The sequence below is a fragment of the Macaca mulatta genome, chromosome 10, assembly GCF_049350105.2.
Source record: "Macaca mulatta isolate MMU2019108-1 chromosome 10, T2T-MMU8v2.0, whole genome shotgun sequence".
In the NCBI taxonomy this organism is placed as follows: Eukaryota; Metazoa; Chordata; class Mammalia; order Primates; family Cercopithecidae; genus Macaca; species Macaca mulatta.
Genome location: NC_133415.1, coordinates 70,382,853 through 70,408,240, shown reverse-complemented (window position 1 = coordinate 70,408,240; position 25,388 = coordinate 70,382,853). Strand labels below are relative to the sequence as shown.

General features: G+C 38.3%; 1 protein-coding gene across 12 annotated transcripts in view; it reads right to left on the bottom strand.

The window, feature by feature from the left end:
- Positions 1-24,838, bottom strand: part of TASP1 (taspase 1) — a 400,343-nt gene extending 375,505 nt beyond the window's left edge. For 7 of the 12 annotated variants that reach the window (XR_001447603.3, XM_077951190.1, XM_077951191.1 and 4 more), the window contains exons 1-4: positions 24,800-24,838; positions 15,084-15,302; positions 10,394-10,461; positions 8,659-8,727 (exon numbers count right to left, since the gene is read on the bottom strand). Coding sequence is in view for 9 of the 12 variants with exons in the window: in XM_077951190.1 (XP_077807316.1) it covers positions 8,659-8,727; positions 10,394-10,461; positions 15,084-15,228 (282 nt within the window). In the remaining 3 variants the exon portion in view is untranslated. Of the gene's footprint in view, positions 1-2,132; positions 2,400-8,658; positions 8,728-10,393; positions 10,462-15,083; positions 15,303-24,463 lie in introns of those variants that run through there. The other 5 variants (XM_077951189.1, XM_077951192.1, XM_028828175.2 and 2 more) reach the window with 2 other exon arrangements.
- Between the last annotated feature and the right edge of the window lie 550 nt (positions 24,839-25,388).

Genomic DNA, 25,388 nt, shown 5'->3' with positions numbered 1-25,388 from the left:
AAAAATTGAACCAATGTTAATATTTGTTCATTAGAGCATTTGTTAATCTGACATAAAATATTCTATCCAAAAATGGAAATTTTTTTTTACTTTTTCTTGCACTGCCCACTATGAGCTCAACAATATTTTTATTATTTAAAATATTTTCATAAAAAGGCACTGCACATCTGCACTCACCTCCTTCCTATTACTAATCTGCCTAATTTACAAAGACACATATAACATAATTAAGCAGAAAAATGACATCACAACAGTTTTTCACATTTTTTTAAATTGAAAGTCACAGAATTCCAGTACAGTTACTTGTCAAAAACATAACACAAATCTCTAAGCCAAAATATTGGCTTCAATAAGCTTTCACATCTGAAATAGTTTTAAACTTTGTTTTACTTGGATTATTTATGATGTCCAGGAAGAGGTTAGCACACACAGTACCTGAAATTGTCCTTTCCACAAGAGCTACAATAGAAAAGACAAATGTAGCTGTTTCTCCAGTACCACCAAATTTGGCAGCCACTTATACTTCCCTTCAACCTAAATAAGTATACCTTTTAACCATATTGACAATAAAATCACTCAAAAAGAACCTAACAGACCATGGAATTATATAATAATTTAAACCATCCTTTTATCAAATGACATGGTCAGAACTGGAGAGGAAAGAGGAATAATGGTAACTTTTAAGTCCTCTACTAAGCTTTTTTTAACAAAAAGACTTCCAACCCACTAGAAAATGTCGCTAACATTTGCACATACTCCAGAAAAGGGAAACGTAAATAAATTCCCCACTCTGAATGTGTTACAGTGCTGATGCCCTATGTTACACTACATGCATGTCATGAACTGTCAGGAAATGTGTACACCATGCAGGAGGCTGGACCCTGAGCGAGAATGACTGCCAGTAAAATATGCCTGGCAAGGGGAATGGCCAAAGAACTTTTGTCAACTGGTATGTCTAAGATTCAACTTTAAGCTGATTTCTATAGTAAGGTACAATCCTTCATTATTCTAACACTTAGGTAAAGAACACATGAAAGAGAGAGAGGAGAGCAAGATTTAGAATCTTGATGAGAATCTTAAAAATTATGTAACTTAAGTTTCTTCCTCTTTCTTTTCCAGATTCTGAATAAAGGGGTAGATTTGAGAGATGGAAAAAAACTTAAAATCAAAAGGTAGTCTTTGAAATTAAACACCATCATACCAGCCTGTGATTTTCCAAACATAGAAAAATCTTATTAGCCTACCTCCTTCATTACCAAGAGCAAAACAAACAAAAACAGTAGATGTTAAGGTATAAACCTAATGCCGCAAATGATATAGATCCAAACAAACACAAATACACACACACACATACACGCACACACACAGAATGATTCAAAAATCACAACACTATAAATTCTAAGACCAATGAATCTAATTAAATCCCTTTTGTGTAATATCCCTATTAATATAGGACTAGAAGACATTTTACACTCAAAAATCCAAAAGTCTAAATTGCTTCCATATAGTCAAAACACAGGATTTCCACTAACTCCACCACACTACCATATGTGGTTTTCGGTAGCTCAAAACAGAATTCCAAAATGAAGTATATTTTTGAGAGTAACAACTCCCAGAGAAAAACAAGGGCACACATATAGAGTTTCATGCTCCTCAGGAATTGCTAGGTCTGATCTTGGACCCTCTCTTCTACTAGATTCAGCCAGAATGAATATATCTGATGAGATCCACATACCTCATCAAGAAATGGCTGGAAAGGCTAAAACAGTTCTTCATGTTCCCATTACTACAAAGTAAAAGCATGACAAGCTCTATACTCAAGTGTTTTGACTTGGTCAAAAGCTGACACCAGGTTTGCTACAGTGTAAAATTAATCTAGAATGTAATCACTGATTCTGTTTTCTTTTTATTCTTAAAAAAAAAAAAAAAAAGGTGGTTGGGGAAGAAATCACTGCTTTTCCATTAAGCAGGTACTTTGTGCTAGAGAGCATGTGTCATTTCTAGGGTCTCAGAAAAAGAACAGATGTATCTATGTGTAAACACAAACAGTAAGTTACAAGTTGCCCCTTAGTACTAAAGGCAAGAATCAGCATCAGTACTCAAAAAAGTGTTTTAAAAAGAGCGTAACTTACTTTTACTGTCCCAGGCTAAATGGGCTCTGTCTGGTGCTTCTTTGTCTGCACATGGCCACCCACAGCCTGTCTTCTAATTAAATCAATGCTCTAGCAGCAGAACAAGCAAACAAGTTGCCTCCCATCTGCGTACAGCTCTTCAGGACACATTTCCCTTGTTCAGAAGGTGGAAATTCTTGGGAGAGGTGATTTTCTCTGCCTCTTCACAAGAAGAACATGGATACTTGGCTGGATGCAACTCCATGAAGTGTAACTGTGTGTGTACACCTCAAAAAATAAAACAAAAAATGCAGAGAAACATAAAGACTCCATAAACAGCTGGAATACACAGAAATACTGAAGCACCACTGGGAATACTCCTAAACAGACAGGCAAAATAGGGTCTTTGAAATAATCAATAATACCAAGTTAAGAAAAAAAAAGGAAAAAAGAGCACCTAAGGTCAAAACTCAAATTTCATGCAAGGAAAACACTGTAAATACTACAAAAGAAAAAAGGTAAATCTTCTCCTTCACATACATAGAAACACGCCCCCTCTAACAGAGAATAAAAGATATTATCAATGGAAGAGAAAAATGAGATTTTCAAGGGTGGTAGGTCTAAAATTAGACTCACCAGCCACATCATAGTTAATGAGCACTTACGTAAATGTGAGCTAAATGCATCAAGCTGTCTTTCCAATGTGGTCAGCTCTACTGGGGGGTAGGGGGTGCTGGGGAAAGAGCAAAGGACCACTCTGCTTATGAAAATATAATTTCTACAAAATTAAAAATGTATAGGAAACTGGAGATGCTCGTTTATTTAAATGATTTTAAACTTCCCAAATAACAGAAATGACCTTAAAGCAGACGCCCCTCCTTTTTTGCAATAAAAACCAAATGACTGAAGTAGGGTAGGGAGCAGGGTGTGGTTAAGCATCTGCTCACAAGAAAACTTGTTATAAGTTTCATGAGGGAAAACGGAAATGTATCAGCCCTTCCCAATGTCCCCTTCCATCCTAGGTATGCCCATATGCCATCAGGAAGCCACACCATCTCCACGACCACTAGGCATTTCAAGGACTGGCAGTCCTTAGAAGTTTTTTCTATCTCCCTGAGGCACACAGACAATTTCAGCCAGAAGTATAAAGCCCAGGGAAGAGAATATGGCCTATTCCTGCAGCTGCACAAGAGGCCTGGGCTGGGGTCCACTCACAATGAACTACTCAAGTGTGACCAACATTCCCATTCTGGAGATGCCTGCCTTAAAGAAATGCAGACCTGGCTGGGCACAGTGGCTCACACCTATAATCCCAGCACTTTGGGAGGCCGAGGCAGGTGAATCACTTGAGGCCAGGAGTTCAAGACCAGCCTGGGCAACAAGGCAAAACCCCGTCTCTACTAAAAACACAAAAAAATTAGCCAGGCGTGGTGGCACACACCTGTAGTCCCAGCTACTTGGGAGGCTGAGGCATGAGAATTGTTTGAACCTAGGAGGTAGAGACTGCAGTAAGCCAAGATCATACTACTGCACTCCAGCCTGGGTGACAGAGCAAGAATCTGTCTCAACAACAACAACAACAACAAAATGTAGAGATACAGACAACTGTGCAACAGTATTATATATAATAATATAAGTATATAATGAAAATACCTACTTTCTTTCTCTTACATACCAAAATATCAGTCATCTGAATACGAAGTTATTCTTAAAGGACTTCCCTAGAGTTTACAAGCAAGCAATATTTGTATTACACAGAGATCCAAAGACAATGAACTGTTTTTCACAGAATGACTAAAAACTTGGCCCAATATAATCTGCTCTATAAACACTAAAGCATTTGGACAATAAATGAGTTTTAAGCATGAATTAGCATCTTCCCCGACCATAGGGAGCTTTAAAGCATGAATCAAGTGAACAAAAAACTTCACAGTCCATTTTTAATAACATACGTTCAACAAAAGATTTTTAACAAAGGAATCTGTATAATTTGCCTTTTACTATATAAAATGTAAAAGCTATTACTATCATTTTTTTTTTTTTTTTTTTAGACGGAGTCTTACTCCGCAGCCCCAGGCGGGAGTGCAGTGGCGCGATCTCGGCTCACTGCAACCTCTGCCTCCCAGGTCCTGGTTCAAGCAATTCTCCTGCCTCAGTCTCCCAACTAGCTAGGATTACAGGAACGCACCACCACGCCCAGCTGATTTTTGTATTTTTATTAGAGACAGGGTTTCACCATATTGGCTAGGCTGGTCTTGAACTCCTGACCTCATAATGCGTCCGCTTCAGCCTCCCAAAGTGCTGGGATTACAGGCATGAGCCACCGTGCCTGGCCCCATCACTATTCTTAATATACAGTATTCTACCTACAAAAATAATCAGTTTTCTGAATGAATTAACCAAAATTTCTCAAAGGTTACAACAAGATCTTCAAAATCTCTGCCAAATTCATCGGTTTTCTCACGAAAGATTATAAATTACCTCCCAAGTCTGTCATTCATATTTCACCTATTATTACTCATTAGACTTTTTTAAACCAGGTCTTCGTACTTTTCAGAAAAACACCAGTGTACAAAAGGAGCTTCAGGCACTATTTTATAAATAGTTCATTTTCTATCAGAATCCATGAAACACTTTCTACTTTAGAAACAATCCTAAGAAAATGGTAGCATCATGACTCACCCAGTTCTATATCCAATTTTCTCAAAAAAGAAATTCACATCAGAAGTTATACCATGTGAAACATGCAAAATTACGCTCTGGAATCTTAAATCCACTGTCACTACTTGATCCAAAACTATTTTGAAAGCAGCCAAAAAAGCAACTGTCATCCAAATGTATAGTCCCAAATATGAAGACCAAATTCTTTCACAATATTAATCTTCTCTGCTGTGAGTGAAACCAGAGTTGTACCATCCAGTGAACAGAATTCACTTTCTCACCAGTTATTAAGATAATCTCAAAAAAGCTATATGAAACAACAGGAATGAATCAATTTACCAATAAATCATTAAAATATGATCTATAAACTGACCTTTCCATTTCCTTCCCTACATTTTGAAGACAAACAAAATATACTTTGGAGTAATATCATTTGCATTTCCACACTGCAGAAAACCTCTCATACAGGAGCAGCCGCCACCCCTCCCATAACTCTAAAGGGAGAAGGTGGTCAGTCTAATAGCTAGAATTTTTGCACCCACCCTTCCTTTACTTAAATGAAGAAAACACCTCATTCTGGGGTCCAGAAGCGACAGTCTTAAGATGACACCACAAGTCTGCAGTGGTGGTGAAGAAAAATAAAAACACAAAATTATCAGTTTCTAAGAAAAGCTAAAAAATGATATGTCTGCGTAAGTCCCTTTAGTGTGTGTGTGTGGTATTTACACACACACACACACACACACACACACACACACACACAATTTCTTTTGCCTGGTCTCTTCCTCCTCCACCACATGGAGCTAAGATCAGTGTACTTTTTCACCATTTGGGAAAATACAAATTATCACATTTTTAAAATATACGGCCAGATACTCTTTCTAGGCAATAAAGACCACTAAACTGTTTCAGTCACTTCAATCCACAATTAGTATTTAAGGAATTCACATCAATTTCAACATCTGCCTAAGTAATAATATAACAGGCAAGTTTTTAAAATGTTTATTTATTGTTTCCTTAAGCTCAGTGGCAAGAATATCATTTTTTAAATCAAAAAGTATATCCCAAAGTCTAAAAAAAAAAGAATAGTGACTGTTTGCATCTGTTCAATAATTCAGACATGACTTAACTGAATAAACTGACCAAAATTAAAGAAAAGTGTTTATTCTCAAATTAAACATAATAAAGAAGGCTCTCCAGAATTTTTCTCAGCACTTTTCAGTATTCTGAAAGGACTCAATACTGCTACTTATATTTCTCGAAGTACAGCAGATATTAGAATCCAATCTTCTTACACATCTTTCCATTGACCCAAGCTATTACAATACTTTCCCAACTGAACTCCATCTGAAAACCTATCCTGTTTCAAGGTAATGAATCACAATTATGCAAGGTGAGAGAAACTGCAGGGGGCAGTATAAGCATGATTTCCAATGTAATTCTTAAGATTTAGGAAAATTCTTCCAGTTAGTGTAAGCCTTGAAGTATTAACATATATTTCAATCAAAGAGTCCATAGAAAAATTAATTGTTAAAGATAATTAATTGAAATTCTTCCACACATTAATAATTAAAAGTTGAAGCCAGGCAGGGTGGTTCACGCCTTAACTGCAGCACTTTGGGAGGCCAAGGTGGGTGGATCACCTGAGCTCAGGAGTTCAAGACCACCCTGTTCAACATGGTGAAACCTTGTCCCTACTAAAAAAAAAAACAAAAATTAGCCGGGTGTGGTGGTGCATGCCTGTAGTCCCAGCTACTCGGGAGGCTGAGGCACAAGAATTGCTTGAGCGTGGGAGGCGGAGGTTGCAGTGAGCCAAGATCGCACCACTGCACTCCAGCTTGGGCTACAGAGTGAGAATTCATCTCAAATATATATATAGAGAGAGAGATAGATAAAAAAATAAAATAACTAAAAGTTGAAGTGTGGGATGCACTAAAGTCACTTGGGGAAGAATTCTATGCTACCATTATCCTTATGACTTATTCCAATCAAAAATAATAGAACAAGAATTTTTTTTCCTTTAAATTCATATCCACACTCTTAAAAAAAAAACACAGGTTATTCGAAACTGTAAGTCCACTTACTCAGGAGAAATTCATTATTTCAAAATGTATTTTTATCATTTTTAAGTATAAATAAGTAAACCCCTTAAAAGTAGGATTTAACACTAAGGGAAAATAGAATGAAATATTAAACATGATATATAAGTATGACTTAGGAAAAGTAAAGTTATTCTAAGATGAAAAGAGAAGCTTTACTTTATTCAGTTTTGCATTCATAATTGCCATTCTAGTATATTCTCCAGCTTTTCTCTCCGAGACCTACACTGACTCTATGCAAGTAATTTTCAACTAACAATTGAATTAGTTAAGTTAGATTAAGCCCTCTTTGTGTGTCTGTTTTGAGTAAAGGTAACATTTGGTGGTAAATACATCTATCTTCTTTCTTATGTCATTTTTCTCCTCTTATCCTTAACATATAGTTAACCTCTCTTTGATGCTGTAAAAATTGTCATTAATAGTTACTATAAATATTCACCTCATACATACCATTTCCAAAGCATCTCGTAACTGTAATAATTGCTAACAGTTATGGGGTGCTTACTACGTACCACATACTGTTTTAAGAGATTGTCATATATCATTCATATACTAATTCAGTTAATCTTCACAACTCTATGAAGTGGGAATTATTATCCTTATATTATAAATAGGGAAACCGAGTCAAGGACAGACTGTGCCACACCCAGGGACACATGGCTAATGACTGGTAGAGCTGGTATGAAATGGTATCAGTCCTATTAGGAGGGCATCACACATCCCCATGTCAGATTCAATAGAAGTAGGTGCCCACCATATACTTTCACCTTTCTTGACTACATTAGGACCAATATGACACAACCAAGAGAAATTAAAATCTACAAAGCATGATCAAAAGCTCAGGTCCACAATTAAGCATGAGAATATACAGAAAACACGGCGAGACCTTTGGTAAACACCTGGGCAATTTTCACAAGGAAAGGCATGAAAGGGTACGTGTGTTGGCATGAGAGCCCAAATACAAGGGCCACAACCCAGTCAACCTGGAAATGTTAACTTTAACTATCATCTCCTCCCTCAAACTCATCATTGTTTTTGTCATCATGTCTTACTTGATTCCCTAAGTAGTATTCTCAACCGGAAAAATATTTTTCACAATAATCCTCTCAATTGATTGACACAAATCTATCTTCTCCAAGTTTAAGCAGCAAGTCAATCTTCTGAAGCCCTCAATATCCCTTGCACAAATTCATCAAAGTTCCAAATCAAGAGAACTGAGAGAGCCTCTCTCTAGAGTATAAAAAATTATGGCAAAAGTGAGAGCCTCCCCACTCAATTCTTTGATGTCCATAGTAAACTGTGGACAAACCTAACCATAACACTGGGACAAGACACACGTCACAGCACACAATTTCACAGTATGTATCTGTTAGGATCACGAAGAATCTTCCCCTTCTGCTTTAGGCACTTCTAGACAGTTGAAATTTTTTTTTATTTTAAACCAACAGAACATACATCACTTTTGGGGGGTTAACTTCAAGGATTTTCCTACTGAAAACGTGAAACTTAAGCATCCAATCATTAACTTTTGTATTCATGAATCTCATTAAAAAAAAAAAAAGAAAAAAGAAAAAAGAAAAGAGAAAGGAATTTAACCAACTTTTATATTACTCAGAAAAGTCACCAATGAAAAAAACAATATCATAGGCTTCTTTATAACTTTGCTAATACTGGTGAGAAACACTGGTCATATAATTTATGGTTGACTAACTTAACAGTTTCATGTCATTTAAGAACAAGAAAGATAAACTCACAAATATTTTAAATAAAACAGAGAAAAGAAATACCTCAAGTTCCACCAGTGCTGCAGTCACTGCGTCAGTTGCAAGAGCACCAGCCTGCAGCTTTTCAATTGCCTATGAAACCAAGGGGAGAGATTATTCATTGCAAAATCCCAACTTCTCAAACTTTCCAAAAGCTTAAAGAAGTATGGGAGACACTCAGATTAATAAAAATTGACCACTAGTTCCATTCCATACTTTAAGGCATAAACTACTCAGATTTAAAACAAGCAAGTGTTTATATCTAGGTTAATTGGTAATATGGCTCACTTAATATTATTCAAATTAAAACAATAAAATCTAACTATTAAATGAAAAGTACAAGGAATTTAGTAAGCTTCATTCATTGTAAGGCAATTCAAAATAGCCACAGAAATTGTATGACCCAGTTTGGTTCAAATATCCTGACAATTCATATTTTATATAGATAACTAAATCACAAACTAATCATTTCTCCTCCCACTGTTAATGCTCTCCATACCTAAAAAGAAGTGACTCTCAGTCACAGGGGCATGCCAGAATCTGAGGATAAAAGCATACATTTGACAAAAACATTTTGGATACTACAATGTAAATTCTAAATCAAGATATATCATATTATTTTGTAATATAAACTACACAGAGTAAAGCTCTATAAAATCACCTGGTCTTGAGCATAAATTAGGAGAGGAAAAGAGAGAGAAGGGAAAGTCATTTATAAATGAATTATTAACATTCCAATTTAGTCAACAAAGAGAAAGCTCAAAAACTAAGAACTGAATTCCTAAACTTTTAAGAAGTTTATTCACTGTAAATATTAAAAAGGCTAAGTATACAATTCAAATGTATTAGATTTCTAGGACTATAGTTATATAAAACCCATTTATTTTCAGATGATAGAAAAATTTCACACTTTGAAAAATAAGAAAAAATATAAAATAGCTTAGAGAACTTTTAGCTTTATTATTATAAATTTCAAAAGAACAAAATCCCTGTAACAAAATATTCTTATTTATAGGACTTCATTCATAAGAAAAAGCTTGACTCTCTGACAAAGTGTAATCTTCTTTTTAATGTTATGTAAATATCAATGAAAAGAGCAGAGAGAGACCCATATTTACTTGATATACATTACTCAACTAGATTCTGTTTGCATAAAAAGTCATGGAAGGTTTGCCTACAAGACCAGTAAGAATCAAAATAAAAACAAACATTTCTTCTGAGTCCATTCCTGTCTCCACATTAAATATTCAACAATTTAGCAAAACCTCAAAAACCAATGGGAAAAAAGCACAACTGAGTACAAGGGCAAAGCTGAACTCTGGAATGACAATGAACTTGCTATGATACAAACTATGTCATGAAAAACAGAATGAAAAAGTATAGGATAATCTCTCTTAAAAAAGCACCCATTATTTTTTTCCCTTCATGGAAAAACACATTGACTGCCTTTAAGCTGTTTTCTCTATCCTTCTGTCTACAGAAGTTCAACATCATTGCAACGATTAAAAGAGATACGATTGTGTGCCCACAATTACAAAAATACAGACTTTAATCTGGGAAAGAGGGGAAAGAGCTAAGCATCATGTGGAGAAAAACACAAAACAACACAAAACGATCCCCTACAAAAACGAGCAAAATAATTTCATAGTCCAAACCACAAGACTGTCCTAGAAACGAAACTTTTAAATGTTAAATTTCAAGGTAAAATTGCTTTATGTTCAAAACTGAAATGTTTAGATCATACACATTGTGTTCGTACCTTCTGACAAGCTCGTTTGCATACATGTTTATATTCCTTGGCTTTGGATTCAGAATGATAACCTGCACCTATAGTAGAAAATAAAATCCAGTTGTTAATTATTAAAATATCAAGAGACCTTGCTTACGTTATAAAAATACTCCATATAAACTGATGCTGTCCTAGTAAAAAACAAAACTATTGCCCTAACTGTATGGAGTTTTATAACTTTTTTCTCCAATGTAAGCCTTTTTAATACCATGCCTTATCTCCATTTTCAAAAGCCCTTTTCCTGCCAAAAGCCCTAAAAATAGCTCATGTCCCCAAAGAGGCTTCACCAAGTCACCTCCCCTCTTCTTTTCAAGAACTTCTTTCTAAAACCAGGAATTCTTTTGATCTGGAGCTAATAACCCAGAAGGTGTCAGGGACAAAGTCCCTCCAGGTTCCTCTTTGCAAACCGTCAGAAAGCCCCTGCCATTTGGGAAGTTACTGTTTCAAATCCGGAATTCATAAGAATAACTCAGAAAGCTGGATTGCTTCTGAACAACATTTGAAGTTGAGGCGTCTTACAGCTCACATGTCCACAACCACCACCAACTATACCATTCCTAACCAAACACTTCACATCCTCTCACCCGCTAGAGTGCAGCTCAGGGTGTCTCTGAAAGCTAAGTGACAGCACATTCATGACTCTCTATTAGAATTCCTAGTGGTCTCTGTCTTTTAATCAAATACCCAAGAACTTTCTCAAGAGAATGGCTCTGAATAAAATGGTTTCCCTACAAGGACACATAACTTGCTTAGTTAGGGACTTAACAATAATCTAAACAAGAAGGAGACAAAGACAAGAGCCCTTAAACTCTCTTAATTAGGCCTCTCTCTAATCAAAGTTTGTTAACAGAGCACTGAACCACCTATCCCTACCCACCCCTAAAGCCCCATACGGGTCCAATGTAAGGAAGGTTAAGAACTACATCTCTAGGCCAAATGCAGTGGCTCATGCCTATAATCCCAGCACTTTGGGAGGCCGAGGCGGGAGGATCACTTGAGGCCAGAAGTTTGAGACCATTCTGGCCAACATGCAGAAACCCCATTTCTCCTAAAAATACAAAAACATTAGCCATGCATGCATGGTGGCACATGCCTGTAATCACAGCTACTCAGGGGGCTGAGGTACAGGAATCGCTTGAACCTGGGAGGCAGAGGTTGCAGTGAACCAAGATCGTGCCGCTGAACTTCAGCCTGGGCAACAGAGTGAGACTCTGACTCAAAAAAAACAAAAAACAAAAACAAAAAAGCTACATCTCTAGGCCTTAGAATTCCTACAGGTCTGCAGACTCTGACACAAACCTAACCCACCTTTCCTCAAGGTAGAGAAAGCACTCACCCACGAAAATGTCATACAAGGAGTCAGGAAAGCAGAGATGCCCAAGCCACCAGAATCCACAATATACCCAAATCCTAAACCTGTTTTTCAAGAGAACTCTGAACATTCACAGAGCCTCCCTTCACTGTTCTATAAGAATAGGTGATCTCAAGTTGGCTGTCTTAGATCTCAGAGGTCCCAGGCTTTCAGCAGCATTTCCTAAAGCACGGGATACTATTCCAAAGAGATGACTTCAGTGTCATGGACAAGGGCATTTAATAGCCTTAACATGTAAATCCTTTTGAAATAATAAGAGAAAAGTCTCAGCAAAGCCCCCCTATATCTTTAAGTCCTGGTTAACACTTGCTAATTTCCCTGTTTAGCAATGGAAAGGTACGCTCAGGATCCAAGCCACTGACAAATAGGATCTAGTTAAAATTTAATTACAGTGTTTTGACTGCACTGTGTTTAAAGTTATTTTCTCTTTATGGCAAGTAATACTGCTATTTCATTTAAGTAACCATAAACTTCATCTTTCAAATGTTAAGATAAAAAAGTGTTTAGTTGTTTGAGTATTAGATAAAACAGTATAGGCAGTGGGAAAAATCAAGAATCTACTACATGAATCACAAAAGTTTGGGCAAGTCTACTCTAGTGCTAAAAAAACTGCTCTACACTGGATGAGGACATGAATTTTATACACACTTCTGCATAATCAATCACTCTGACTTTCTAATAATTTAGAAGTGAGGGTCACTTAATTCACACAATATCCTACCATAACTCAAGAGTTCCTACTCTTCTTGCTGGCCCCCAGCACCAACCTTTACCTGAGAGTATGAAATTAAATAATTCAAAGTTACAACTGTTGAACCAGCTGGGCGCAGTGGCTCACGCCTGTAATCCCAACACTTTGGGAGGCCGAGGAGGGTGGATCACCTGAGGTCAGGAGTTTGAGACCAGCCCGGTCAACATGGTAAAACCCCATCTCTACTAAACATACAAAAATTAGCCGGGCATGGTGGCACGTGCCTGTAATCCCAGCTACTCAGGAGGCTGAGGCAGGAGAATTGTGAAGCTTGCAGTAAGCCAAGATCACAACACTGCAGCCTGGGCGACAAGAGCGAAACTTAGTCTCAAAAAAAAGAAAAAAAAAACAACTGTTGAACCATTACATCATTCCGAGCCTTGAGAAGAAGGTGGCTATGCAGCCTGAGTCACACAACACGCAGTTGCAACTTTTGCCTTTTTCCTGTAAATAATTAGGAAGATCAAACAACACCAGAGATAAGATCCTCTCAAATCACTCCCCCTTCTCACAAAGTAAAAAGTAATCTTCCTCAGGATGTAGCAATCTGTAACCAATCAAATTGCTGTAACTTATGCACTGGTCTCCTATGGAAAATGTTATTATCCTGCTACACTTTTTCTATCTCTACTTATATAAATGAAACTTTAACTTCTCCACCTTGGAACACTGACCCCGTTTGTTTGGAGTCAGTGTTTCCCAGGTGGACATGCTCAAGCTTTGTGCGGGCATAAGCTCTACATTGAATCACAGCTTCTGAATTCCATTATTTAAGGTTGGCAGGGCCATTATCATCTAGTCTTTGTCTAAGAGAGGAGGGACAGGGTCATGATAGTTATAGAAAGTAAGGCTTTCCAACTAATTGAAGCTTTATGTTATTGCCTGTTACAACGTTCAGACCTTTCTTTTACACTTTCCAAACCCTCACTCTGAATATGGTAACTCACTGTTATCATGGAAGATCATGGAAGATGCATGATCAACATAGTGTAGTGGAGAGAACACAGACTAGGAGTCTGAAGGCAGAAGCTCTAGTCCCAGGTCTACTTTTAACTGGGTTATTTCTGTAAATTTACCTCACCTCCTTATAAAAGCACCTGTGAGAAAATGGAATTAAACCTCATTTTTGTTTTTTTGGAATTTTTTAGATACTCTGGATTAGATTCACATAAGGCTTCTCAGGTTGCCCAGTCTAGATATGGCCAAAGGTTAATGGCCAGGCAGGACACCAGTCTCACAAGAAGAAACAGTTCTACTCCTCATTCCATATCAAAGCTAATCCTGCTGTCATCTTGCTTAACTACCCAGGGAAAGTTAAAAGGAAACCCAGACATTCCTTCTCTCTTCACGGAGGTCATGGAAAGTAGACTCTGAATGCAAGGAAATAAAAATGGCCAAAGGAAAAAGAGCCTGCTGAGGAAACCTGGGCAGAGCAGCACTGCTCTGTAACCCCAGACCTCTCAAAATGAGAGACCCAGGGGATGAACTTCACTCTGTCTGTCCTCATGGTCCTCTGAAGCAGAAAGATCACAGGCTGACATAGCATCAAAAGCACTAGACAGAGACATAAGGGCCTACTTAGGTGTTTCTTATGCTAGCTCTAGCACCAACCAGCAATGTGGCTGAAGTCACTTAAGTCACTTAATTTCTCTTGTCTTAAGGTTCCTCACTTAAAATATTAAGAAGGGGGGCCAGGTGCGGTGGCTCACGCCTGTAATCCCAGCACTTTGGGAGGCCGAGGCAGGTGGATGACCCGAGGTCAGGAGTTCAAGACCAGCCTGGCCAATATGGTGAAACCCCGTCTCTACTAAAAATACAAAAATTTAACAGATGTGATGGCAGACGTCTGTAATCCCAGCTACTCAAGTGGCTGAGGCAGGTGAATTGCTTGAACCTGGGAGGTGGAGGTTGCAGTGAGCCAAGATCGCACCACTACACTCCAGCCTGGGCGACGAGAGTAAAACTCCATCTCAAAAAAAAAAAAAAAGGTGAACTAGCTCAAAAATTGTGTAATTATGCCCTAATATACCCACAGTCTAACACGGGAATCAATACAATTTTTTCAGCAATATTTTATTTTATTTTATTTTATTTTTTTGAGATGGAGTCTCGCTTTGTCGCCCAAGCTGGAGTGCAGTGGCACGATCTCGGCTCACTGCAATTTCTGCCTCCCGGGTTCAAGCAATTCTTCTGCCTCAGCCTCCGGCAGCAACATTATTTTTAAAAAACATAAACGAGAGTTTAAAAATTACTTTGTGTGGCTTTAATACTACCTAACCTAAATACATCTATTACATAGTTAAAGTAGATAATGGGGTAGGGAAGTGAAGACCAAGGAAGAGCTGCCATTCTAAGATCTTCTAAATGGGGAGTAAAAAAGGTCTTCACTATATCAAAGTCAAACAATCGCTTTCGTTCCAATTCCTCTCTAGCAGTTTTGCCTCCTCCAAGTGTGAAATAGGATTCTCAGTGTACTTCAAGGCAGAAAAAGAAAAATCGACATTATTGGCATCTTCCAAGCTATCCACAAAGCTTACCTGCATGAACCAGCACAAAGCCGCCTCGTTTCTCTTTATAGGACTGCTTTGCTTCCAACTCTTTGGCTGTTATTTTACCAGCCAAAACCTGAGATGATCTGGAAGGCAGCCCTTCTCCAGAACTCATCCCCTTCTCCATGGTCATTCTCCAAGATTACCATCTTCTATTGAGAAAGGGGCATACTTCCATCCAAAAGTAACTGCAGGAGAGGAATTACCCTAGAAGAAAAGAGGCAAAGATGGTATACATTCTTTCCACCAATATACAAGTTACTTACACAAATTCACGCAAAGATAACATTCAAAAATCCTATTATTAAGTTATTTAATTGGGTAATACAAAAAAGGTATCAAAGTTATTTATTAAAATTATTTTTTCTTATTCCCACTGAAGTTGGATAAAATTATTTAATTGGGTAATATAAAAAGATTAGAATTTAAATCTCTCTGTCCACTGATAGTACCTGCTTGGGGCCGGGCGCAGTGGCTCACACCTGTAATCCCAGCACTTTGGGAGGCCAAGGCAGGTAGATCACCTGAGGTCAGGAGTTCAAGACCAGACTGATCAACATGGTGAAACCTCATCTCTACTAAAAATACAAAAAATTAGCTGGTGTGGTGGCACACGCCTGTAATCCCAGCTACACAGGAGGCTGAGGCAGGAGAATTGCTTGAACTTAGAAGGCAGAGATTGCAGTGAGCCGAGATCACACCACTGCACTCCAGCCTGGGAGACAGAGTAAGCTCCATCTCAAAAAAAAAAAAAAAAAAGAAAGAAAGAAAAGAAAAGAAACATAAAGAAGTTACCTAGCTGCCTATTCCAAAAAAAGAAAAAAAGCAGGTTACTCAGAACACAGTCTGCATCCCAGTGTTTATTACCAGCCCACAAGAGAGTATTATTTTATTCACGTTAGTTGCTTTATAAGCACATTTTCAATAACCAATATGTGTAGTTTTCACAATTCTTTTCTAGTTCCTCATGTTTTTTTTTAATAATTTTATCTGCTAAATCAAGCAAAAATTTGAGTTTTTATTTTTAAGTTTCAAATTTGTTTGAATGTTTGGTTTTTGGTGGTATTTGGGGAGTTTTTGTTTGTATTTTACGTTAAGTATTGGTCCACAATGGATTGAAAATTTTTGAAAGCTGGTCTTTTATAACAGAGACAGTCTGAGAAGCACTGCTATGTGGCATTTTTAAATTCCCTTAATTCTTGGCTTAAGAGTCTATTTAATTTTTATTACATAACATTTTATCTATAAGACAAATAGTTTAAAATCAATCATATATACACACCATTGCATTCAAATATTTACATAGATTCATAAATGCAGGAAAACATTTTTATTACAAAAGTGCTGATTTTTATTAAGTAACAGTAAATTTAAATGCCTGGTTTTGTTTTTGTTTTGTGGTGGTGGTTGCCTTCCTAACCATGTTTTTCTTCCAAAGACTTCACAAGAATCTGCCTCAGTTACTTTTATTTTCTTTTGGTTATTTCTCACAATATTTCTCTGAAATAGGCTATCATTTAGCCATGTATGAGTTGACAAAGTGAATTTAGGGGTTCATCTGTCAGCCTATAATGCCATCATGTCTATATCATGCCATCATATTTGGCCCAGCCATGAAATGAGCTTGGGACCATTAGTCTAGAAGCCCACATACAGATTGAGTGAAAACTCAGGCTTTGGAAAATTAAGAGCTTTGGCTAAAATGAAAACACATCTAAGCAGTATGGATTATGAAACCTCACACTACTTTGACTCACTGTCATCTGAGGTATTTTTTCATAAATAAGAAATTACAATAGTTATATTTTGTAAGAAAATACTGGCCAGCCACGATGGCTCACGCCTGTAATCTAGCACTTTGGGAAGCCAAAGCAGGTGAATCACGAGGTCAAGAGTTCGAGATCAGCCTGGCCAAGATAATGAAACACCATCACTACTAATTAGCCAGGCATGGTGGCAGGCACCTGTAATCCCAGCTACTCAGGAAGCTGAGGCAGAGAATTCCTTGAACCCGGGAGGCAGAGGATGCCCTGAGCTGAGATCATGCCACTGCACTCCAGCCTGGGCAACAGAGCAAGACTTTGTCTCAAAAAAAAAAAAAAAAAAAGTACAGATTTCCCTATTTTTTTGGCCAGGCGCAGTGGCTCACGCCTGTAATCCCAGCACTTTGGGAGGCCAAGGCAGGCAGATCACAAGGTCAGGAGTTCAAGACCAGCCTGGCCAAGATGGTGAAACCCCATCTCCACTAAAAATGCAAAAATTAGCTGGGCATGGTGGTGCATTCCTGTCATCCCAGCTAGTCAGGAGGCTAAGGCAGGAGAATCGCTTGAACCGGGACCCGGGAGGCGGAGGTTGCAGTGAGCGGAGATCGCGCCACTGCACTCCAGCCTGGCTACAGATCAAGAATCTGTCTCAAAAAAAAAAAAAAAAAGAAAATACAAACACAATTATAACATCAACATTTTATATGGTTGGATGTAACAGGAATTTTAATATATATGAGAGATTTTAAAACATTGCTTCTCGACACTGTCTAAAAAGAAAATGTGGAAGGTGATTAATATTCCATTTCTTGAGCAATCTACCCTCCCTCAGACACTATCTGAAATATATTTATTTAGCAAACATATAAGCTCAACAAACCCCTCCAAAAATGCTGGCCCTAAAGTTCCACTGGACTGGGAAAGGAGCTCAACTAAATGAACTATCAATATATGACTCTATCCTCCAACTCCCAATGGTTATTGAAATATTTTTTATTCAGTTAGAAATGAAGCAACTTCTGCTCCAACATCAGTTTTTGTTTAACTCATAACTCATTAAAGGTCTGACATCTAATAAATAAAAGAGTGCCAACAAAAGACAAAAACAAAAAAAAGGGCAAATTGACAAATCTCAGTTTGCAGAAAAGTTACATAATAGCTTAACTGGACAAAAAAATGCTAAATCTCACTCAAAAAAAAGATGCAAAATAAAACTACACTTAAGTACCATTTTTTAACTTAGATTGGCAAATAATCAAAAATAACATATTTTGAGAGTACAGAAAAACAGGAGCTCTCATAAGTTGCTAGTGGCAGTATAAATTGGTATGACTCAACAATAGCAATTTGGTAAAATCAATCAAAATTAAGATACAGACCCAAAAATGTCTTGATGGAAGTGGTTAAAAATAAAAGCAGCCATTGGAAACAATGAGAAAACTTGATAAAAATATATGTAACAGTCTCAAACACATTTGGTAAGTAAAAAAGGAATGGAAATAACTAATTTGTTAAGGTATGGTACAGAAGTATTTGCAGTACCATATGCAAAGTATAAATCTGGATGGATAAACAAAAAAGTCATACAATACTGATTACCAAAGGAGATTTGGATAACTAATAGCAAAATATGGGATAGAAATTTCACTGTTCACCCCTTTGAACCTTTCAAATTTGAACCATCTGAATTACTTACAAAAAAGATTTTATTCATTTATTCATTTACGGGAACACTAGGTAATGAGCTAAGCCAAAGAACCAAAACAGGGCAAGTATGTTTCTCTGAATATTGAATTTCCGGGATGCATAAACTACAGGAAATCCAAATGCAAGGGAGGGAAATCACAGTATTTGATCTTTACAGTTAAGATGAGGAAGAAAAATACATCATGACTGTAGATTATCATCAAATATCTCTGTGACGTTTTCATCGTATCTGTAATCATTGTAACAAATCATTATGTGAAACTGCTTTAAGTGTACTTAAATCAATACATAGATCCACAAGAAAAATGTCTAATACTTCAGCTAACCTTTGAGGTAACACTCAACACAAAAGGTTTCCAACAAAAAGAGAAACATAGGCACATAATAGGTTTAGACCAAAAAAAAAAAAAAATTCTATAGATCATTTTAATAATGGCTTTATTTCTGAAATGTTTGAACACAGACATTTTGCAATTTCCTCCTAGTAATGATATTAAAATTCATCATGATTGTTTCTAAATAACACTGGCAACCTGTCTATCCTCTGCAACTGTTGCTCAAAAAGTTAAACAGAGTTATGCTATGACCCAAGAATTCCACTTCTAGGTATATACCCAAGAGAACTCAAAACATATGCTACACAAAAACTTATACATGGGTATTCATAGCAATATTTTTCACAGCACCTAAAAACAACCTAAAGGTCCATCAACTGATGATGGATAAACAAAATGTGGCTTAGTCACACAATGGAACATTATTCAACCACAAAAAGGAATACAGTGCTGACACACGCTATGTCATTAAAGAATATTGAAACAATGAAAAAAAACAGACACAAATGGCCACATATTGTATGATTCCATTTATATGAAATGTCCAGAATAAGCAAATCTAAAGAGACAGACGGTAGATTTGAGATTGCTTAGGGCTGGAGGGAAGGAGGGTACGGTAATGGAGAGGGATTGCTAATGGGAGCGCTTTCTTTTTGTGCTGATAAAAATGTTCTAGGACCAGGTGCAGTGGATCACGCCTGTAATCCTAGCACATCAGGAGGTCAAGGCGGGTGGATCACCTGAGGTCAGGAGTTTAAGACAAGCCTGGTCAACATGGCGAAATCCCATCTCTACTAAAAATACAAAAATTAGCCGGGCACGGTGGCGGGTGCCTGTAATCCCAGCTACTTGGGAGGCTGAGGAAGGAGAATCACTTGAACCCAGGAGGCGGAGGTTGCAGCGAGCAGAGAACGCACCACTGCACTCCAGCCTGGGCAACAAGAGCGAAACTCCATCTCAAAAAAAAAAAAAGGTCTAAAGTTGAATTTGGTAATGGTTGCACAACTCTGTGAATACACTACATACCACTGAATTGTACACTTTGAATGGGCAAATTGATACATTGGATAGACTTTAAATGGATAAACTGATCTTATTAATCTGTTTAAAAAAAAAAGTCTTTTTTCCCATAAATTGTACCTTTCCCAAGTTACTTAACCCAGTGACCTTTTCTTAATATTCTGCTTGCAACCTTTGATTCTCTTGATCACCTGCTTTCCTTGGCAACACAGAAATCTACTATCCTAGTTCACAACCCACCTCTGACCCCAATCACAAATGTTTCCTTCAAGTTTTCCTTTTTTTTTTTTTTTTGAGACGGAGTCTCCCTCTATCGCCTACGCTGGAGTGCAGCGGCACAACCTCAGCTCACTGCAACCTCTGCCTCCCAGGTTCGAGCAATTCTCCTGCCTCAGCCTCCTGAGTGGCCAGGAGTAAAGGCACGTGCCACCACGCCTGGCTAATTTCTGTATTTTTAGTAGAGATGGGAATCCCATGTTGGCCAAGCTGGTCTCGATCTCCTGACTTCAGGTGATCCACCCACCTCAGCCTCCCAGAGTGCTGAGATTACAGGCGTGAGCCACCACTCCCGGCTAACCTTCAGCAATTTCATCTACTGCCAACCTTTCAAAACTATCTTCTCAGCAAATCAGATGATTCCTAACTTTATCTTCTGTCTTAGCTACAGCCACAAGTTTTATGGATAGCTCAGTCTAGGTCCACCTCACTCTTGGCCTAACCAAAACACGCTCATCTTTTCCCAAAATCTAGTTATTTCCATATTACTCCTTTTTCTCAATAGCACTACCCACTTCTATCTCACCTTAAAGTCAGTTTGGGTTGCTCTCAACTTTCCAAATCCCACAGATCTCTCCCTAAAGCATTTAACTTCCTTTTGCTCAACTCTTGTTCAGCTCATAGGCATGTTAACTTTTCTTACCAAATCCAGGCTATCATAAAACAACCATCTAAAAAAGGCTGCCAAAAGAAAGCTCATAAAGGGTAACTCCAATCAAAACAAATACCAGGCCAAAAGACATGATCAGGCAATACATGAAAGAGGACATTTAAATTAGGTATCCAATATTAGAGAAACAATATTCAAAAACATACAAACCAAAATGAAATTTTCCTTACTAGCACTGTACTGGCACCATAAACTGATATAACCATTTTGAAAAAGAAAATTTGTAAGTATCAAGAGCCTCTAAATGTATAATTTTGTGTATATATACTATCTTTCCAGAGATACTCTATGTAGAAACAAGTCTATACAGACACAAATCACCACAGATGCCTCTAAGGAGAACTAGCCGACTAAGGGGCAAGGATGAAAGGGAAACTTAATCTTCTCCTAATAGCCTCTTACATTTGAATTTTTTTTTTTTACTTGGTACTATCTACCAAAAGAGACGATTTAAGGTGGCCGTTTCTGAGACCAAGATGAGTTTACATTAATTTGATTATCAAGGCCAGGAGAGAAATGCAGTCTATAACATTGTTCTTTCTGCAGGGACTTTCATGGCACTATTTTAAGATCTAAATCTTGTCTCATCTCTCTAAAAGATTGTTTTATTTTCCTACTATGTGATGACACATTTTTTTTTCTTTACACCACTTTGAAAACTACCACGTGCCCTGTTGCTGTGGTGTTAAAGTTTTTTGCTGTAGGTTTGCTTATTCTTTAAGACGCAGTTGAAAAAGGAAGTAAGTCATGGAATTCATCCATCTTACAGCAAAGGGCTTTGACAGAAATCCAGTTCTTAAGCTATTATAACTCATGAATAAATAACTGTGTTGTTGCTTTTTTTTTTTTTTTTTGAGACAGAGTCTCACTCTGTCACCAAGGCTGAAGTGCAATGGCGTGATCTCAGCTCACTGCAATCTCTGCCTCCCAGGTTCAAGCCATTCTTGTGTCTCAGCCTCCTGAGTAGTTGGAATTACAGGCGCACACCATCATGCCGGGCTAATTTTATTTTTTGTATTTTTAGTAGAGACAAAGTGCTGGGATTACAGACGTGAGCCACCACGCCCAGCATTAAATGAACTTCCAGGACATACTTAAATTCACCTTTGAACCAGTAATTCCACTTCTGAGAAAACTTTCTACCAAAATAACTAAATAGACAAAAGATTTTATGCCTTTTATACTGTGTTTAACACAGGATAATTTAAAATAACAAAAATCTGGGAGCAACCTAAATGTCCAATACAGAAAAACCATTAAGAAAACAATAACCTACACTTTTATGATCAACTAATTTTCAACAAGGGTGTCAACACCATTCAATGGAGGAAAGGACAGTCCTTTCGTCAAATGATGCTGAAACTGGATATCTACATGCAACAGAATGAAACTGAACTCCTACCTCACATCGTATAGAAAAATTAACTCTAAATATCCTCCCTATTGCACTTGACAAGTCTTTGAAAAAAAAATTCTAAGTAGATCAAAGACCTAAATGTAAGAGCTAAAACTATAAAACTCTTAGAAGGAAACACAGGGGTAAATATTTATGACCTTGGGTCTGGCAATGGTTTCTTGGATATGACATCGAAGCACAAGCAAGCAAAGAAAAAAAATAGATAAATCAGACTGCACCAAAATTTTAAACCTTTTTTTTTTTTTTTTTTTTTTTTTTTTTGGAGACGGAGTCTCACTCTGTTGCTCAGGCTAGAGCGCAGCAGCCTGATCTCAGCTCACTGCAACCTCCACCTCCCAGGTTCAAGCGATTCTCATGCCTCAGCCTCCTAAGTAGCTGGGATTAAAGGCGCCCACCACCACGCCTGGCTAATTTTTGTATTTTTAGTAGAGATGGGGGTTTCACCATGTTGGCCAGGCTGATCTCGAACTCAAGTGATCCACCCACCTTGGCCTCCCAAAGTGCCAGGATTACAGGTGCGAGCTGCCACACAAAAATTTTAAATTTTTGTTCCTCAAAGGACACCACAAGAAAGTAAAAGGACAACACATAAAATGGGAGAAAATGCAAGAAAATATTGCAAATCATGTATCTGGAAAGGGACTTACATTTAGAATATAGGAAGAACTCATACAACTTTAAAATAAGACAATTCAATTTAAAAATAGGCAAAGGAAGTAAACGGACATTTCTCCAAAGATATACAAAAGGTCAGTAAGCACATTAAAAGATGCTCAACATTATTAGCCATCAGTGAAATGCAAATCAAAACTACAATGAGCTACCATTTTATAAGCACCAAGACTGCTATAACCAAAAAGAAAGATAAGTGCTCCCAAGGATATGAAGAAATCAGAACCCTTATAACCTGCCGGTGGGAACGTAAAATGGTGCAACCAATTTGGAAAACGTGGCACTTACTCAAAAAGTTAAACATAGAGTTACCATATGCCCACCAATTCCACTTCTAGGTATATACCCAAAACAACTGAAAACATACGTCCATACAAAAACTTGTACACAGACGTTTATAGCAGAATTATTCAAAACAGCCAAAACCTGTAAACAACCTAAATGTCCATTCACTGATGATGGCTGAGCAAAATGTGGTATATTCACACAATGGAACATTACCCATTCATAAAAAAGAATGAAATACTGATACACAGACATTGATGAACCTTGAAAACATACTAACCGAAAGACACCAGACAACTTAGGCCATATATTCTATGATTCCATTTACATGAAATGCCAGTATAGGAAAATCCACAGACACAGAAAGTAGATTAGTGGTTGCAAGGTCTGGGAGAGAAAGGGGAGAATCTAATGGGGAGTGACTGTCATGAGTACAGGATTGCTTTGGGGGATGATGAAAATGTTCTGAAAGTGGATAGTGGTGATGGGTGTATAACTTTGTGAATATGAGAAAAACCACTGAAATGTACAATTTAAAAGAATAAATTATATGGTGTATGAATACCTTAATAAGACTTTCTCAAGAGGAAAAAAGACAATCTATCCGTGCAATGAATACAATGTATGTAACTGTGCCTCTTAGTTATAACCGCATTTTACATGCATACGTTATGATCACAAATAGGTTAATATGAATAAAATATTAGAAAAAGATCAAAGTGCTGGGTTGGCAGAACTATAGGTGATCTCTTTATAACTATTTCTGCATTTTCCAGATATTCCTTAATAAGCACTGCTTTTTTTAAGTGGTGGGAAAAAGTTTTATTTACAACAAACAAAAAGATAAATTATTAAACTCCCAAGAACGTAAGTACAAATTCCTTAGCTAATACAGAATAATAATAATTCGGCAATCTAATGGTCCCTAAAATACCTTTCCTTCCCCTCCCCTACAGAAGCCAGGAAAGTTGAACTCCCTCCTCCCGGAAACATGATGCCCTCGATTTCCAGGACACCTCCAGCTCCTGCTTTTCCCCCTCTTCTCCAGCTGCTCCATCTTCTCGGTCCTTTCCTCCTCCTTCTCCTCCTCTTCCTCTCCCTCCTGAGTAGTAAATGCTAACGACCCGCAGGACTCTCATCAGGCCTCTATTACTAAGTAAGGGGCTGCCTTGGCCCCAACCCGCCACCCAGAACAAGGCGCACATTCTCGGCTCTCTGCGAACCTCGGACTCTTGAGACATCTCCAGACCGAGACTGCAAAGTGGGTGAAGGACTGCGAGAACTCCCCACGTACAGACAGTCCTTCCCCGATGGCCACGAGGACGTCAAGCCGGAGATGAGGCTGGGAAGGGGGACTACGGGGCCAAGAGCGACCAAGACTAGGGAACGAGGGACATCCTGGCCCCCTCCTCTAGCCCCGCCCCGGGCAAGGGGTGTCCTGCGCGCCGCCCCCTCTCGGACCCGAGAGGACGTCCCAGCGAGCGTTCGGGGCCCACACACAGAGCCAGCAGCACGGAGGCGGCAGCCGCGCGGACAGCGTGGGAAAGAGGGACACTCACCCGCTTCAGCCCCGAGGCTTCACTGCACCGGAAGTAGTCACCCGCCCGTTGCCAGGGTGAGGAAGCGGGGGTGACATCAAGTCTTCCCATTGGTCATTCATGGTACCACGTGGCCGGAAGCAGGCTTCCACAAGCCGCTCTGACTCCGCCCCCCACTTCGGAGCGGCTCACCTGGCCTCAGAGGTGCAGCGCGAACTCAACCTGGGGCTTCGGTCTGAGCTGCGCATGCGCTGTTGCCTATCTCTCCCCACCCCGCCCCTGAATAAGCCCGCAGGATATGATTGTATGTGAGTGGTTGGCAGACTAATGCTGTGATAAGAAATGAAATTAAACTGACCATCATTTATCTAGGTGTCGCTTAAGAGCTTACTTTCTTTCAATCCTTACAGCACTCTTATACGGTAGGGAAAACTAAGGTCCTGCCTGGATTGCTTGTAGGAGTTGGGGCACGACCCTTCCCCAGGACCCATGACTGATGGATTTTCCTTATACTTCAACCAAAACATCACGTCGAACTGAATGTAAAGAAAGAAATGAGAATCTACCTGGCTTCTTTAAGCCAGATGTAGAGGAATTTACACTAATGCAA